Below are 20373 nucleotides of genomic sequence, written 5' to 3'. Positions count from 1 at the left end.
TGCGGCTAACTTTGATGGAGGGCAAACATATAGTCCCGAAAGGCAACGATACTGCGAACCTTGATAGAGTGCTAACATATAGTCCCAAACGGCAACGATACTGCGAGCCTTGATGGAGGGCAAACATATAGTCCCCAACGGCAACGATACTGCGAACCTTGATGGAGTGTGAACATATAGTCCCCAACGGCAATGAAACTGCGAACCTTGATGGAGTGTAAACATATAGTTCCCAACGACAACGATACTGCGAACTTTGATTAAGTGTAAACATAAAGTCCCCAACGACAATGATACTGCGAATCTTGATGGAGGGCAAACATATAGTCCCCAACGACAATGATACTGCGAACTTTGATTGAGTGTAAACATATAGTCCCCAACGACAACGATACTGCTAACCTTGATGGAATGCAATTATAAAGACCCCAACGGCAAAGATACTGCGAACTTTGATGGAGGGCAAACATATAGTCCCCAACGGCAACGATACTTCGAACTTTGATGAAGGGCAAACATATACTGTGGATTCATTTTTTTTCGTGGGTATCAATTTTCGTGCATTGCTGAAAACTTGCATATTCATGGATATTTGATTTCGTGGTTTTACCAATCTCTGTATACAAAGCTTATTGGAAATATGTTATTCGTTGAACATTTGAATTCGTGGTTAACCTGTACCAACGAAACCCACGAAAATTGGTATCCAACGCATAATAATGAATCCATAGTAGTCCCGAACGGCAACGATACTGCGAACCTTGATAGAGTGCTAACATATAGTCCCCAACGGCAACGATACTGCGAACCTTGATAGAGTGCTAACATATAGTCCCCAACGGCAACGATACTGCGAACTTTGATTGAATCCAAACATAAAGTCCCCAACGGCAACGATACTGCGAACTTTGATTGAATGCAAACATATAGTCCCAAACGGCAACGATACTGCGAACTTTGATTGAATGCAAACATATAGTCCCAAACGGCAACGATACTGCGAACCTTGTTGGAGGGCAAACATATAGTCCCCAACGACAATGATACTGCGAACCTTATTGGAGGGCAAACATATAGTCCCCAACGACAATGATACTGCGAACCTTGATGGAGTGTAAACATATAGTCCCAAACGGCAACGATACTGCGAACCTTATTGGAGGGCAAACATATAGTCCCCAACGACAATGATTCTGCGAACCTTGTTGGAGGGCAAACATATAGTCCCCAACGACAATGATACTGCGAACCTTGATGGAGTGTAAACATATAGTCCCCAACGGCAATGATACTGCGAACCTTGATTGGAGGGCAAACATATAGTCCCCAACGACAATGATACTGCGAACCTTGATGGAGTGTAAACATATAGTCCCAAACGGCAACGATACTGCGAACCTTGTTGGAGGGCAAACATATAGTCCCCAACGACAACGATACTGCGAACCTTATTGGAGGGCAAACATATAGTCCCCAACGACAATGATACTGCGAACCTTGATGGAGTGTAAACATATAGTCCCAAACGGCAACGATACTGCGAACTTTGATTGAATGCAAACATATAGTCCCAAACGGCAACGATACTGCGAACCTTGTTGGAGGGCAAACATATAGTCCCCAACGACAATGATACTGCGAACCTTGATGGAGGGCAAACATATAGTCCCCAACGGCAACGATACTGCGAACCTTATTGGAGGGCAAACATATAGTCCCCAACGACAATGATTCTGCGAACCTTGTTGGAGGGCAAACATATAGTCCCCAACGACAATGATACTGCGAACCTTGATGGAGTGTAAACATATAGTCCCCAACGGCAATGATACTGCGAACCTTATTGGAGGGCAAACATATAGTCCCCAACGACAATGATTCTGCGAACCTTGATGGAGTGTAAACATATAGTCCCCAACGACAATGATACTGCGAGCCTTGATGGAGGGCAAACATATAGTCCCCAACGACAATGATACTGCAAACCTTGATGGAGTGTAAACATATAGTCCCCAACGGCAATGATACTGCGAACCTTATTGGAGGGCAAACATATAGTCCCCAACGACAATGATTCTGCGAACCTTGTTGGAGGGCAAACATATAGTCCCCAACGACAATGATACTGCGAACCTTGATGGAGTGTAAACATATAGTCCCCAACGGCAATGATACTGCGAACCATGATTGGAGGGCAAACATATAGTCCCCAACGGCAACGATACTGCGAACCTTCATTGAGTGTAAATATATAGTCCCCAACGACAATGATACTGCGAACCTTGATGGAAGGCAAACATATAGTCCCCAACGACAATGATACTGCGAGCCTTGATGGAGGGCAAACATATAGTCCCCAACGGCAACGATACTGCGAACCTTGATAGAGTGCTAACATATAGTCCCCAACGGCAACGATACTGCGAACTTTGATTGAATCCAAACATAAAGTCCCCAACGGCAACGATACTGCGAACTTTGATTGAATGCAAACATATAGTCCCAAACGGCAACGATACTGCGAACTTTGATTGAATGCAAACATATAGTCCCAAACGGCAACGATACTGCGAACCTTGTTGGAGGGCAAACATATAGTCCCCAACGACAATGATACTGCGAACCTTATTGGAGGGCAAACATATAGTCCCCAACGGCAACGATACTGCGAACCTTATTGGAGGGCAAACATATAGTCCCCAACGGCAACGATACTGCGAACCTTATTGGAGGGCAAACATATAGTCCCCAACGACAATGATTCTGCGAACCTTGTTGGAGGGCAAACATATAGTCCCCAACGACAATGATACTGCGAACCTTGATGGAGTGTAAACATATAGTCCCCAACGGCAATGATACTGCGAACCTTGATTGGAGGGCAAACATATAGTCCCCAACGACAATGATACTGCGAACCTTGATGGAGTGTAAACATATAGTCCCAAACGGCAACGATACTGCGAACCTTATTGGAGGGCAAACATATAGTCCCCAACGACAATGATTCTGCGAACCTTGTTGGAGGGCAAACATATAGTCCCCAACGACAATGATACTGCGAACCTTGATGGAGTGTAAACATATAGTCCCCAACGGCAATGATACTGCGAACCTTGATTGGAGGGCAAACATATAGTCCCCAACGACAATGATACTGCGAACCTTGATGGAGTGTAAACATATAGTCCCAAACGGCAACGATACTGCGAACCTTGTTGGAGGGCAAACATATAGTCCCCAACGACAACGATACTGCGAACCTTATTGGAGGGCAAACATATAGTCCCCAACGACAATGATACTGCGAACCTTGATGGAGTGTAAACATATAGTCCCAAACGGCAACGATACTGCGAACTTTGATTGAATGCAAACATATAGTCCCAAACGGCAACGATACTGCGAACCTTGTTGGAGGGCAAACATATAGTCCCCAACGACAATGATACTGCGAACCTTGATGGAGGGCAAACATATAGTCCCCAACGGCAACGATACTGCGAACCTTATTGGAGGGCAAACATATAGTCCCCAACGACAATGATTCTGCGAACCTTGTTGGAGGGCAAACATATAGTCCCCAACGACAATGATACTGCGAACCTTGATGGAGTGTAAACATATAGTCCCCAACGGCAATGATACTGCGAACCTTATTGGAGGGCAAACATATAGTCCCCAACGACAATGATTCTGCGAACCTTGATGGAGTGTAAACATATAGTCCCCAACGACAATGATACTGCGAGCCTTGATGGTGGGCAAACATATAGTCCCCAACGACAATGATACTGCAAACCTTGATGGAGTGTAAACATATAGTCCCCAACGGCAATGATACTGCGAACCTTATTGGAGGGCAAACATATAGTCCCCAACGACAATGATTCTGCGAACCTTGATGGAGGGCAAACATATAGTCCCGAACGGCAACGATACTGCGAACCTTGATATAGTGCAAACATATAGTCCTCTTCGAATCAGATTTCGTCGGTAGGGAACAAATAAATAAAATCCGCAACCTACAGCATTAATACCGGAAGCTTGTTGTCCAGCTTGTAGCGCACATGCTATGATGACAGGCAGCCGTAACTCTGGGGCTACCAGCAGTTGTTTTAAGGTAAATGATTTAACACTTTTTTGTTTGCTTGCTTCTGCTTTCATCTCATCTAGTTCATCTTCCACATCGCTGTACCCTGTCAATCTTTTCATTGCTGTAAAAAAATTATTAATATGTATCTAAAATACAAAAATATATGATCTACTCAATTGATGTATGTATTATTTGAACTTTTTAAGAGTGTCATATAGATTCTTACATTGGTACCACTGGATTATCCATCAGTAACTATCTAGGAAACGAAAATCCACATGAGTGCCTTCCATATTCCACAAGGTTGGCAAGTTCATTAACTCCATTCCAATACATTCAGTGAGCTGATAAAGGTTATTATCCGTAAACTAATCCAATTATCTTCTGAGATCATCGGCAGCCACACGGTTGTACAATGGGTCCGGAAAGGGTTAAATTGCCATAGAATAAGACAAATTGTGCATACATTGCTCATCATTTAAAACAGGATGTCAAGAATTTGTTTTTCTTATATTTGAAGAGAGCAATATGGACACAAAATTATTTGATGTTTACAATTATTATACGAAAACTAGTATGTCATCCTCATCAAACCATATAATAATTATGGATTGTCTGCTGTTTCCCGATTAAATGTATCTAAGACCGAGAAAGATTTTGGCATACATATGTCTTCTATATTTTGGAAACCCAGCCCACCACATCCCCCGTTTCATTATTCTGTTAACTCTTGATATCAATACATCAATACAGGATAAGAAGAGAAAACAAGTTTACAGACCATGGTATTGACCCGGATATACATGTAGGATGCACATGAGAAAACAACAACAATAAAAAATAATGTAAATAAAGACAATAGAAGTACTAGTATACCGCTGTTCAAATGTCTTAAACTGATTTACCTGAAACAAATCCGGGTCACAAACCAAAACTGAGGGGAAAACAACGGAACAACAGAAACATTAAACTGTTACAAAAACAAACACCAACATACAAAGAAACAGACTACTTGATAACAACTGCCAAATTCATGACTCGGTACAGGTCATTTTGAGAAAAAATGGTGGGTTAAGCCTGGTTTTATTGCTAGTCAATCATCCCACTCACATGGCAATGTTAAACATATTGCTAAAATGACAAAAACACGTGACAGGAATCCGGTACAAATAAATAAACAAAATAATAGTACATTTCAACATATAAGCCGCAGAATAACAATGAACACCAAAAATTAATATACGACAGTACACAAGTACAGCACTATAGAATTAGGAATAGTTATTCGATGGATTTCTAATCTTTTCGAGATTACCTGATCAAGGTCATTAACTTGAAAAAAACTACAAACATGTGCTTGGACATCGGTACCATTTAATGTTTATCTTGCGATTAACTTGCAGTATTCCCTTATTAGCACTCACAATGACACCAAACAGTCGAGAGATGATTAATAAAACCCATTCGGCATGTCTAATGAAACAACTACTAAAACATTCTATTGATAATGTTATAAACCGCATGAAGAATAAAGGATTAAAGCACATACCTACCTGTTCGTGCCTCCTCTACTTTCCCCTTTGTTATCAACAGATACCTCGGACTCTCAGGACAGAATGGAAGTCCAATTAGACAAACGATAGCAGGAAAAGCATTAAATATAAATACACCAGGCCAGAGTGTATCAGTACCTGCAAAAAAAGGAGTCCATTCATATAATGTGACATAAAACTATTAAGTAAGTGATAAGTAAATATTGTGATATGGTTATGTTATAGTGCTGATTAAAAATAGTCTTGTGTCATTGAAATTGCTAAAGTCTTGTGTCATTGAAATTGCTAAAGTCTTGTGTCATTGAAATTGCTAAAGTCTTGTGTCATTGAAATTGCTAAAGTCTTGTGTCATTGAAATTGCTAAAGTCTTGTGTCATTGAAATTCGGCTCTTACTATCCATGAATTATTAGGGCATTTCCGGTAGAGTTTGTTCAGCTCAATCTGATTTAATTAAATGAATCTGAAACATTTCTCTGTTCGCTTTCGCTACTGCATGTATGTCTTTGTCCAACTCCACCATTTACACGTTTGAGTTTAACTATTAAGTTAAATTTAACTCGTAGTTTGCCTTACGCGATCAACACTTTTCTTTGTCTTAAAAAAAACCCAGGTTTTTTCTTCAAGCATGAACTACTTTCAAGTTTATTCACTTTTGTGGGTTGTTTTTTTTTTAATTTTATTAATAATAGGTTAATGCTATTCTCAGACTGTTAATGACGTCTTAAAATTAATAAATAAAATTGAAAATGGAAATGGGAAATTTGTCAAAGAGACAACAACCCGACCAAAGCAGAAAACAGCCGGAGGCAACCAAGGGGTCTACAACACAGCGAGAAAAAACATTTCATGACCTGATTGATATATTAGTTTTAGATGTATCAGTTTTTTATAAGTAGTTATTGGCTATGAACTAGCTGTCAGTAACTATGAGACTCTCCGATCAGTACTAGATGTCCTTTTGTTGTGGGGATTTATAATTATCCGGCCACGTTCACTTTGTGTTTTTGCTAGATGTATTTTTATTTGCATCTATCTGATGAGATAAGCCCTTTTCAACTGATTTTTATAGTTTGTTCTCATGTTGTACTGTTACAGCACTGTCCTAGGTTAGGGAATATTTGGCGCTTTCGATCTAGTTTAACCAATATTCCTGTGTCTTAGGAAGTTATGAAGATTTGTTCACCCAAGAAAATTTGTAACGGCGCACGAGGAAATCCAAACATTGGAAAGTGAATATGATACTCAGAAGGAAACATGAAGTATAAGATGATATACTTACCAAATACTTTACTAACACCTAAGATGTTGGAAGTTAAGATTCCTACTGTGATGAATAACTGTTGACAGGTACCAACAGCTCCCCGTATTTTCTTCGGTGAAATTTCAGCTAAGTATAATGCATTTAGACTCAAACTAAGACCTAAAAATATCATAAAAAATCCATAAAAAAATCATATCAAATTCATAAAAAATCCATAAAAAATCATAAAAATTCCATAAAATAAAATCATAAAAAAATATAAAATTCACTTTTTCATCGACGAAATTTAAACGACAAACAAATATTGCATGTTAACAAAATAATAACACAATTTACCAATAGAGACTGTGTACAGTTAGTTGATTCAATGCTCTCTGACTCAGTAGAACGATCTTATTTTATTCATTCCTTTGGGTTTTTTTCTATTTAGTCTAATATATTTTTTTATTATTCAATCTATCAATTTATTCATTATTTTTTTTTTTTTATTAAATTATACTTTATTCTTGTTTTTTCAATATTTATATTTTTTTGTTACTTTGGATTACATTAATTGCCGTAAGGTGAAATCATATAAATGCCAAAAACGCAAAAAAAAGGCGTAAAACATGCAGGACTGAAGGTGCGAGACCCTTGTGGGGAAACAATGTCGTTAAAAACCCTCTAGTAGGTGAATAACGACAGCACTTAAGCATGGACCACTATGCAAATGGTAGATTCTCTTAGAAATAAACAACTGATTTTGTTCAAGTTCCGCGATTAAAACTACGAGCAAAAGTAGTGCAACTCACTGAAAAATAGAATGGTAAATAACGCCAATGAAAATTATTATATTTCACGTTAATAACCGGAAGCAGTTGATATGAAACGGAAGCAGTTGATATAAACTGGAAGCAGTTGATAACAAAACTCATATCACACGGCTGAGGCAATTCTTCAAATTTAATGAATAAATATATTTACAAATACGTTTTATCATGGGGTACAATTATAGCATGGCATTTTTCATATCAGACCCCTTACCAGCAGCCCTAGGTCATGATTTTGGCCATGGGCTGATAAGGGATCTGATATGAAAATTGACATGTTATGTTCTTTTTATCATATACTTCAACAGAAGACATACAGACAAAAACTATTTTTAAAACTTTGAAGAAATGCGTTTGTTGTTATATTTGTTTTGCATTTTTTAATAATATATTTTCCTGATTCCTAATACTTTTTTTGTTATCGGATGACATTTCGACGTCATTCGGCAAATTCCGGAAAATATACCTCACTGGTACGTTTCTTTGTGTAAAACATAACAAAGTTTTTTTGTATCCAACAAAAAAAGTATGACCTAGGGCTGCTGATCAGGGGTCTGATATGAAAAATGTCATGTTATTATCTATATCTATCACACGGCTGAGCGGGTGACAATGTTTTTGAATGTTAGTACCCTCTCGTCCAGACCAATCAAAATCGATAATTTAAAGGACAATAAATAGAATTGCAACAAGTAATTAAATACAATGCTTAAGTTCTACGTTGTGGCTCAGATTTTATTATTTGACTGTCAAAATAAAAAAATAAAACATCTTTTGTTGTTTGTTTCTAATACCCGTAACGTTGTTATGTACGTGTGCGTGACGTCATAGAAATTACTTTTTTTTTATAAAATTAATATGTAAAAGACTATAATGATAATGATTCAGTATAATAAATATAAACTTCGCCACTGTTGACAATCTTTTCTCGGGGTAACCATCTGCTCTATCACCCTCTCAGCTATGTGTTATTTATATAATGAATCGATCATTATCACAAAAAGTAGTATTTTTCATATCAAATAGACAATATTTTTGGAAAAATTCGGAAAGGCAAAAATTCAGAAAGGAATTTATTGAATACCATTATGAAGTCCTACTAGTGCCCTGTGAACTATGATAACTTCAAATGATTGAGCCGCGATAGGTATTCCACCAATCACTGCAGCTATCATCATGATGAAAGTGATTGCCATCATACCACCTCGCCTGGAAATATAGAAATATAAGTACGTCAAACAAACTCAAACCATATAAAAATAACATATGCCACTGGACGATGAGCAGCTAACGATCAATTAATCTATTCGATTGGCGTTTATGTTCTGATGTTTTCCTTTTACATATTTTATCGCTGTTTAAAGGGTCTGATATTATTCATCTTGAGACGTTCCCGTAAAACTTAGAAGTCATAAATATCTGACACAACAATGCAAAAGTTCATGTTCAGTTTCAAAGATTCCGAAACTGCAATCAGGTCTATTGATTGCTAAACTTCTAGGAGGGTGTAAATGAGTGTTTACAAAATAGAAAAAAATAGACAAAAATGAAAAAGAATAGAGCAAAATGGCATAAAAATATAAAGAATACAAAAATCGAATCCCCCCCCCCCCTTCTTCATCTAGACCTTCTATTAGGCCAAATTTGAAGTCGTAACTTTTCCGGACGCTTAATCACAAAACTTGTCTTGATGAGTTGATTGATTAATCTGAATATATTAGCTATTTCAGCAAATTTTAAATAAATACATGTTGACCCATTGATTTGACATTGAATAAATACCAATCGCATGTGAAACTTAAGAAATTAATTAAAGTTTTTTTAAAAATGTCATGATTCTTTTCAAAAAATCTGCAAGTATCTTAAAATTTCGATGCTTGTATATTTTGCTAAAAGGACATTGTGTCACTTGTTTTATAAGTCAAGAGGAACATATAATGTTTGCTTATGTTCTTTCTCTATGTTCTTTTTTGCATATTTGTTTGTTTTTATTATGATTAAGATTATTTCACAACGTTGACTGTTGTATGTTGACATTTTACCTATTATATCTGTTTGCTTTGTTCACACGTCTTTGTCAATATAATAAAATTTAAAGCGACTGTCATGTACAAGTGAAAGGTTCAGCTAGCTATAAAACCAGGTTTTATACACCATTTTTCAAAATAAAAAAAAAATGTCTGTACAAAGTCAGGAATATAACAGTTGCTGTCCATTCATTTGATGTATTTGAACTTTTAAGTTTTCCATTTGATAGGGACTTTTCGTTTTGAATTTTTCTCCGATCTCAGTATTTTTGTGATTTTACTTTTTGATCAAGTGTGCGCTTTAATAAATACGGATGGTTGTTATGTACAAGACGTCGTGCAGTTTATTTCACTGAACTTGAAATATAACAGACCATTCAGAATAATAAATTAAGTAACGTATATTTGAAAGTGTGATATATCAATTTGTTACCCCTCGAAAAACACATTGTCGACCTCGGCTTCGCTTCAGTTGAATATGTTGGGTTTTTTTCTCGGGGTAACAATGTGCTCTGTCACCCTCTTAGTTATGTGTTATTTATATATTGTTTCTCAGATGTACTGAGTAGATGTTCATTTAATATACTGAGTACTAAAAAGATCTTATTCTTTTCATAACGGATTAGTATAAGAATGTATATGTATAATCTCCTTATATTATAGATTTAAGTGGTTTTAGTTTTTCTGGTTTGGTTCTTACCCACTTGCTTTTCTTTTACAAACTGAAATTACAAAAGCTTTTCATTCTCAAAATAAATGGGAATTTGTCCGTGGTACACAGATGATGCCTCCGCTTGCATATGATGTTAAAGAGGAATATAACTCAAGAATGTTAAAAGTGACGCTTCCCACATTTGTATCTGATCTGACTTTTGTAGTAATAAGCATTGTGTATTAGTTTCATAACATTTGGTTGCAGAACACTTAAGTAAAAGAACGGGAACGAAAAAATTATCAACTTTTTCCATGTGAAAAGCTCTAGAACTGTAAAAGTGTAAAATTCAGACTTGAACGGTGTTTTGTGGTATTAATATGCATTGTGTATAAAATTCATAATATTTAGTTGAGGCAAACTAAACTGAGAGGACAGAAACGAAAATTCAGCATTTTTTCCATTGAAAAGTGCTTAGCTCTATCATAAACTTGACACCACCTAAATTCAAAGGTGATCTGTGTTTTGTAGTCATATACATCATGTATAAGTTTCATAACAATTTGTTGCGGCAAACGAAAGTCAGAGAAGGACAACTAATTTTGGGATGTAAGTACAAGGGTAAAACTGTTTGCACCTCCGTGTCGGCATAATGTTGAAAGTCATATAGTGACATAGTTATTCTCATCTAAACAACATTGCATCGTCAACGGTTATAGTTCTATCATTGTCATATAATTCAACTTTATCTTTTTTTGATTTAACTCTTAGTCTATAACTTTTTAAAACTTGGTACTCTTGATATTTAATGAAAAAAAAATACATCGTCGGTCGATGATAATTCTAAGTCAACTTTATATTGTTGAAATAATTATTGATCAAAATACCAATTATCAAATAAACTTGTTTAACATTGTCTTTTCATGGCCTTTTGTAGCTGACGATGCGGTAAGGGCTTTGCTCTTGTTGAAGGCCGTACGGTGACCTAAAGTTGTTAATGTCTGTCATTTTGATCTTTTGTGGATAGTTGTCTCATTGGCAATCATACCACATCTTCTTTTTTATATGATGTAGTAGGGGGGGGGGTGTCGTTAAACAGTCTAACAAGACTACTTCAACAATTGTTTCACTAGCCTATTAACTCGAAGACTGGTACTTCAAATAGTGCGTGGCAGGTGCATTCGACTCCAATATGAACTGGCTAGGATTGTGAGCATTCCTTTTGGAAATTCTGTGGTTCTCTCCGAGCACTCCAGCTTCCTCCGCCAATAAAGACTGACCGCCAAAAACCAGCCAAAAGTGTTGATAGTGGAAGAAAAAAAAAAGCAATCAATAAATTAATTAAAACCAAGCTTCTTATCAAATCAATAACGTCATGTTTATAATACCTTCCAAGTCTTTCTGCAAGTTTTCCTGACATAAACGATCCGATCATTCCAAATAATACAAAAATAGAAACAGTTATTGACCATAAAAGCTCTACAAAATCGTCTTCTTCTGAATATTTCTTCATTTGTTCTAATAAGCTCATTGACGTATTTGTTGAATTAGATACTGGCCCTAGTGTAGTAGTAGAGGCGGTTCCATTTTGTGCAACTACCGGTGATATGTCGCTTCCATCCCAGTCTTTTGGTATTTTGCCAGCCCTTTCCCACAGAACTTTAACGTAGAAAACTCTCATTACCTGTAAAAGTAAAAGTCATATGTATGAATTAAAAGAAGGTCTGTGTGGATTCTATGGATCGAACCCCTCTTTTCTGTTTCTTTTGTTAAAATGAAGAACCAATACAACCTATTCATGTTGATAAGTAGTAAACAAGTTTCAATTCAGCGTTTTGTTGTCGCTTTTCGTTATTTGCAATGACGTTGTCAGATTTCTTTTCGACTTCTGAGTTTTGAATGTCTGTCCCCTTGGTTTCTCTCCCCTCTTTTCAACACAGGTTTGATTTGCTTTATAAGTAATATGAGACTAAAAAGCCGCTGTTTTTGATCTATGCAACTTAGTAATTTCACTACTTCTTGAATGTCTACTTTTGGTTTATTTGGGCAATTTATTCATGCCAGAAAAGAGTGGCTATATTTTTCTCAAATATTTTCAACTACATTGTTGTATAATCAACCAAGTAGTATTAGTCAATCCAGTTTTTAATTTCTTATTTTAACAACCACTGCCACCAGTGGCATATTCAACAAATTATTTAACAAACAAAAAAAGAAATTGACTTATATTAAAGTACACTCACCCCGGCAGGATTGTTGACATCTCCGATGCTGTATCCATAGAGGAAAGAATTTCCAAAAACGGCGATAAATATACTAAATAAAAGGGTTCTTGTGTATTTCACCTTCCTCTGAAAAGAATAACGGTTTTTTGTGGTCGTGAGAATAATGGTCTAAAACGAATGTATAATCACTTTCACAATCAAATGAACTTTTCTAGACTCTAAGCGACTTATTAAAACAATACATATTTTATAAAAACAGACTATAATATATTGAACTCAAAATTAAAATTGACTCTTTTGTTGTTGGGTTGTTGTCTCACTGTCCTCTATCATCTACATTTATATCTGCCTTTAAAGGGAAATTCCGCGATTTTTTACTTATCATCTAATTATGTTCATGTTAACATAAAAAACACATTTGTAAAGTTTTAAATTTATATTCCTTCTAATAACGGAGAAAATCAAGTATTTGTAACTTTTTTGGTTGAATTCTCGAGTGGGTCGTGACGTATTAGCCCGATTTATTGAATTCTGGGAAAAAATAAAATCTGTTTAACTCTTATAGCTTATCGACAATATACGTAATTAAAAGCGCACAGCTGACGAATGGTCGAAGTTATAAACCACAATATAAGAATGAACGAAAGTGAATATGCATATATATACCGTTTTGTATTGATTGAATTAAACTCCTATAAAATTATCTCTAGTAAATGTTTTTGAATAAATTTAATTAATTATTGTTGAGATTTTTTTCATAAAATATTTATTGAACATTTTTACTGATATTGAACTGAAAATATTTCAGTTCTATTTACCGTTATTGTTTTGATAATCATTTCAATGCAACTAATGTGTGAGCAGAGTGTGTATATTATTTTGTAAAGGTCACTGTATATTTCTCGGCTTGAGGTCAATTCGTTTACCTTGTAGCTATTTAGCCGCAGGTGTGAGTTCAAGCGTACACAGGTATAAATGTTGTTATTTGGAAAGGATAAATAGAAAGGATTAGAGTATATGCTGTCATGATGTTAATACACTAAGATTAAATACACGATGAGAATAAAGATACAATAATTAAATTGTGTAAATTAATTGAAAATAAAATTCAGATTCGTAATTCCGAAAGTGTATAAAAATAAAAGGAAACAATTTTTGATTACTTTCTTAGCGGCAATTGGCGTAAAGATTCAAATATGAAGCAAAAAATAGTAGTTTTAATCTTTAATAAAAACTAAATGCAATATTACCCAATTTGATATACCATTGTACATCTGTTTGATATCATTGACTTTACCGGAATTTCTTAACTTGTATTCAAATCTGGCTGTGTTTAAATGCTAATAAAACTATTGCAATTTTAAAGTTTTTAATTGACAAAAAAATACAACATACAACATGCATAATTTTTTTTTAGTTTCTTTTTAACATTTTATTCTTACATAATTAAATTCATTTGACAATCATTTACACGAACTTTTTGTGAAAAGAATACTAATTATCTTACGCTAAGGCATTATATCTTTTGAGGATTTTTGAGGATTTTTTTTTAAATTCTATGATAATAGTTGTGCAATGTTGAACATGATAGCCGTCATTAATCCAAATAAGTAATACAGTAGTTGTAATAAAAGTTATACTTTAGTCATGCATTACAGATATTGACGAATTTATAATAGTTCGTTCATACATCGTTGTTCATGAAACAATCATTATTAGTATACATGTAAGTTTCCTGACGTATAAGAGCCATTGAGGATGAGCTCCAGAGAAATCAGACTAGTTGCGTTTCGTTAGTTTGTTTGTTGGGAAAGGAGAGGAAATGCAACCGCTTGTACAGATAAACGACAGAATTACCATACAAGCATTTATAGTCAACACAATCAGAAAGAGTTCCCATCGTTAGACGGGGAATATGAAGGCTTCCAAGAATGAACAAGTGACATGTCTAACTCTGAACAGTTAGAGAACAGACTATCGACATCGAACGCTTGTTCTTGATATTTGAAACTGTATGCATATATATACGTATACGTTTATGATATAGTGATGAGTTCTGACAAAAACTAAATTCCTTCATGGTTATATCTTGCCATACGTTTATATTGGTTTGTAAGGTGATTACTCAAAATCGTTATTTGAAAATCCTGTTTGTGAGATGTAGATTCATTTCAATACAGAAATTTCGTCTATATATTTCACAAGTGTATAACACGGAGAAGCTCTGAAGGTTCATTACTCCCATTTTGTTTGGGTGTGAACCATCGATGTTTACAGCAATATCAAGGAATAAGGTGATGATGGTAGAAAGAACTATGGGCGTCATGTGGCAAATATTACATGCATATCGGACAATGAGTTGTCAATCTGTATGAAAAGTTTTCCAATACAACCATATTATTGAGAAGGAATGTTTACATGCTATACTCTCGTACTAGTATTACAGGGTTCTTGTGGCGTTCACCTTAGACACACATCGTTTTAACGATGTTTAAAAAAAGACAGAACAAATTTAATGTCATATTTCCCTATTTTTTAAATATAACTAAAATTCTTTTATCTGACAAGAATATCCCTATTTAGCGAACAAGTAATTTATTCTTTTTTCGGTTATTGAATACCAAGAAAGAAAATAAATCCCGAAATTAATTTGAAACTTTGATACTCAAAAGTTTCCAAGCAAAATATTCACATCCCCTGGGGATAATTAGTGTTCGTCCAGTGGCATATATAACAATTGTGATGACGAATTCCTTCCTTTGTTTGAGAACAATCTTATTGAAAAATAAATCTGTGATTTTCCTAGGTCCACAGCTTCAATGAACCAAAGCAAAAGTTATACATCGACCTGTATTTAAATCAAATTGGTTCTCTTCTTCTTTTGGTATACAACTGTAGTCTATCGACATTCGATGATTACATACTGTTGGCATACGTTGGCTAGTCTATTTACAACACTTTTACCCCTATTTATTCAAAATATATGTTTTTTTCTTATGTTCAATGTATACATGTATATATTTTAAATTGCGCTATAGTTCCGTAACTTTATATCCAGTCGTAAAAACGAATCGTCGGCAAGTGCGTACATTTTTTTAAATCAATATTTCTGGTCTGTTCCAATCTGTCCTTCACTATTGACAATGACTATATATTACATTTTCCCAAATTCACCCTTGGAAAAAATATTTAAATAGATTTTAATTTCATCAAATCTTATTTTTTGGGTATTATTTATATATTATGAATTATATTCTTTACACCAGAAATGTTATTTATAAACAAGCGTATGAGTTTAGTAATGACAAGTAAGACAGAGTTGTATATTATACATCTGATAGTTCAAAATGGAAAGTTATAAGTTATAAGTTATCAGCCGTGTACACTGATCAATACCTGCAGAAGTGAAACGATGCATGATGAACTTGCAAGCCCGACAGGAAATCGCTTGAATACCTGGACGTGTCACCTCATACCCCTCACAATACCTTTGGAAGTAATACCTTTAGCCATGCTGGTGATCAGATAAGGGAAGATCAAAATATATTTGAAAAAAGTTTATTACTTTAAAGAATTATGAACAAATTAGATTTTCGAAAACAATTTTCACGGAACACTTATTTATGATTTCAACTTTGACTTTTCACCTTATTCCAATATCAACAGTTTAAAAACAACAGACCATGGTAATTTTAAAAAAGTAAGAATATTTTCCGTATCAAGTTAGTTAGTCGTATTAAACAACCGTACGATTGACAAGATATCGACACGCAATTACGACTACAGCGGTTACTGTAGTTTTGTTTCTTTGTGGTTTATAGACATATCGTTTTTATTCATCGGGAAAGAAGACAAGATGGCGGATCTCGGAGAATTGATACTCTAAATTTAAAATCGATGGTGATCGCTTATCTAGCGGAATAAAACTTTAATATCTATGAATTTGAACATTTTTATACAGAATGAACATAATATCAATTTTTGATTTTTTTGCGAAGTTTCCCTTTAATTGTATTTATGAATTGTGTCTTATACAAACAACGACGATGGGTTTGTTAAGGATGTAGTCCGGTCAGGATTAGGATTTTTTGTCAGATGTTCGTACTTCTTGGTTCTTTTGCTAAGATACAGGGTACAATAGCTTGCCCTATATCACGTACCACTTTTCTTTTCATAGAAGATGTAAATAGCTTATAAAAGGTCCTAAATTATGTTTTTTTTTTATATAATTTTTATTTCGAAAAACAATTTTATCTGATGAACTTTTTAAAAGTATAATTGCTTTTAGATGAGGCTTTGTACAAATATTGTCTGATAACATAATTGTCTTTAGATATAAAGCAAGAACCGTGTATTGACATAGTCATGAGGGTCTAGATTGAGTTTACAGAATATGTAATCGACTCGACATACAGCATTGGTATGCTGAATTGGCACTGATAATGCGATATATCCTTTTGTACTGAAGCAGCGTTAAGTAAACATCAACCAACCAATCTGAGTAGAGAATAATGGACCAATACTACAGAAAAATTGGTTTGAAAAATAGAGAAAAAAGTATAAAAAATAGAGAATTACGGACCATATTGCGCAAAAAATTAGCAAGAAACAAGAATGTGTCCCCAGTACACGAATGCCCCACTCGCACTATCATTTTCTATGTTCAGTGGACCGTGAAATTGGGGTAAACCCTCTAATTTGGCATTAAAATTAAAAAGATCATATCATAGGGAACATGTATACTAAGTTTGAAGTCGATTGGACTTCAACTTCATCAAAAACTACCTTGACCAAAAACTTTAACCTGAAGCGGGACAGACGGACGAACGAACGAACGGACGAACGAACGGACAGACGGACGAACGAACAGACGAACGGACGCACAGACCAGAAAACATAATGCCCCTCTACTATCGTAGGTGGGGCATAAAAAAGAGAAAAGAAATTATGCCAAAAAAAAGATCAAGAGTAGAAAATATGGGTGTCTTATATAAAAGAATATAGAGAATTACGGGCAAATACATGGGGAATGTGCCCATGGAACACAGATGATGTTCATGGCGTTGAAAAGGGACATATCTAGAAAAATGTAATATTTACGCCACCCAAAATCTGACTTGAACTGAGTTTTGCGGTAATATTAATGTTTTACAATATTGTGTTAAGGCAAACTGAAGTTACGAGAACAAACACGAAAATTTCAGCAATTTTTCATATATATAGGGGCATTACTCTAGAACGCCATCATTGCAGTAACGCCACTATGGACGCCACCTAAATTCTAACTTGGTCTGAGTATTGTGGTAATAAATGCTACCATTGTGTATTAGATTCATTAAGTTAAGTTGAGGCAAACTAATATTAGAGAAATCATTTTAAGGACGGACGTGTAAGGACGGATGTACAGAAGGCCAATGGTAACACTTAATTTCTCATCCTCTGCGGTGGAGACATTAATATATAGAAAGAATAGAGAGAATGGCCTAAAGATTTTAAGATTAAAGATATGAAGGACCCCCCTCCAGAGACTCGCATATCAAACATCTGATCAAACATTTAATTACTAGCAACATGTTTACATAAAAACGTAACCTGGTCAAATTTAACTTTACAGGAATAAGATAACTGTTATCAAATGTCATACTTGGTTTTATGTTTTCCTTTAAATTGCTGAATTGTAAATGTATTGTAACTGGAACCATAATCTAACCTTCATATTCAAAATGTCATTTTGTAGATTTTGATACGGATGTGATGCTTTTAGACGCATTGAGAAGACACTCAACTATTAAGACAGTATCCAGGGTTACAGTCAGAATTTCATTTGTTAATTTTCTTATCCAAAATCTTTCCCGAGTAAGTCTATCATCCCTTGACCAAGCAGAGTTGTGGTCAATGATTGTAATGGTCTAAATTAACAATGAAAAGATGAAGTTCGACACCATGCAGTGCTTCACATCTGGGTTATATTACTTATAATTACAGTCTCTGTTTTTATTTCTTTACCTTACTCATCTCTAAAATAAATCTGTTGAATATAACAATTTAAATTGATTAATTTTTTGAGGGATGTATAAGTACCAAGCCACGTTCAACTAGTTTACTCTAGTCAAATTTTTTTATTACATTTTAACGGCCGTTTGTTTTAAACATCGCAGACTCTAATGTTACTACACTACCGTTGTCAAATCTGAAATATTTACAAATTTAGATCGTTCAGTGCTGTTTATTTGGAATTCTTATTGACGCAATCTTTCTTGTAACATCATAATTGTCGACACCGTTAAAGCTTTAGAATTGTGCTAGTTCATATCGCACATTATTATTTTTATTTAAAGCATATACTTGAACTCTCTGATGTAATTAGTCATATAACCTACATTGTATGTCGTGTTTAACAAATTTTTAGAATTGTGCAAGCGTCTTACCTGATGTTTGATTTGACTTTTTTATTGTATAAATTTCAAGATTGTAACAGCTTAATCTAAGTCGACTGATAATTGATTAGTTAAACATATTTATTTATAGTGGATTGGGAAACAAGTTTTTGCAACTTATATTAATCCCTTTCCACTTTGCGGGTGCGAGTGCTGCCTTGTAGCGGCATTAGCCTGCTCTTTTTCGAAATCTACAAGGGTGTCTTTAACGTGCAAGAGATATGGCTCTCTCTTAACACGGGTCAGCCATTTATCGTCCCCTTCCGACGGACTATCATCGTTTCCTCGAGACCATACTCGCAAATGGTGTCAAGGGAGAGCCGAAAATTCAGTTCATGAAATTTTCATCCCAGACGGGAATCGAACCAGGAACCTTTGATAATTGATTAATTCAACACCACAATCATATATACCGATGAAGGATATCTGTTATCCGAAATATTTATAAATAATTACATTTATAGTTCCTTTTTATGTTTTTGGTGTTGTTATGTGCACTTTTTAGGCTATATATATATAACAATTCAAAAGGGGTACAACATCACCATTAAATAACTATAAAATGAACAAATATTAGATATTTCGGATAACAGATATCCTTCTTCGATAATAGCACGATGTCAAATGAATCATGTCAATATATTCAAACTGAGAAACTTTTTCTAAATCTTGAAATTTATACAATTTAAGCGAACACGACAGACGCTGATACAATTTTAAAATTTCCAAACACGGCGCAAAGAATACAAAGATATGCCAAATGAAAATAGTTATTTTCGATGTGAACTGGCACAACTCTAAATTTCCAAAGGTTGTGGCAGTTTAGATGTTATAACTGCATTGAGGGCAGTCCTCAAACAAAAAAATCAAAAATGTCCTAACCGATCCAAGTTTGTATAATATTTCAAATTTGACAACGGTAGGGCAGTTGCAACAGAAACTACATATTTAAGCCTCCCTAACGAATAGCAGTCTAATAATGATTAGAAAAATAAGTTTGATCTAATGAGGTAAAATAATTGAACGTGGCTACGTACTTATACATCCATCCCAAATGAATGGAGCCCTGTAATTTAAACTGGTATTTTAAAAAGAATTTCGAACTGTAAAGCCAGTAAAGTGATGACAGGAAAATGAGGGACTCATTCTATGTTTTTTCATTTATGCCCTCTGGGGAAACTGTCCGTAACTTTCTTATCCAAAATCTTTCCCGAGCGACTCTGTCGACCTTCGACCAACCCTCGTTGTGGTCTATGATTGTGATGGTAAGGTTTATGAGATCAGCTTGTGTGTGCCCAGGTGATCTCAAATG

The 20373-nt window shown here is 35.0% G+C and overlaps 1 protein-coding gene across 3 annotated transcripts in view; it reads right to left on the bottom strand.

The window, feature by feature from the left end:
• The window catches only part of LOC139501218 (solute carrier family 2, facilitated glucose transporter member 5-like), a 41279-nt gene that overhangs the window by 8612 nt on the left and 12294 nt on the right, over positions 1-20373 (bottom strand). For all 3 annotated transcript variants that reach the window (XM_071290215.1, XM_071290217.1, XM_071290216.1), the window contains exons 3-8: positions 12643-12750; positions 11788-12083; positions 8805-8929; positions 6930-7070; positions 5650-5787; positions 4030-4217 (exon numbers count right to left, since the gene is read on the bottom strand). In XM_071290215.1, the coding sequence (XP_071146316.1) occupies positions 4030-4217; positions 5650-5787; positions 6930-7070; positions 8805-8929; positions 11788-12083; positions 12643-12750 (996 nt within the window). The remainder of the gene's footprint in view (positions 1-4029; positions 4218-5649; positions 5788-6929; positions 7071-8804; positions 8930-11787; positions 12084-12642; positions 12751-20373) is intronic.

Source organism: Mytilus edulis, chromosome 13, assembly GCF_963676685.1.
Source record: "Mytilus edulis chromosome 13, xbMytEdul2.2, whole genome shotgun sequence".
Lineage (NCBI taxonomy): Eukaryota > Metazoa > Mollusca > Bivalvia > Mytilida > Mytilidae > Mytilus > Mytilus edulis.
This window is presented reverse-complemented; position numbering and strand designations above follow the sequence as displayed.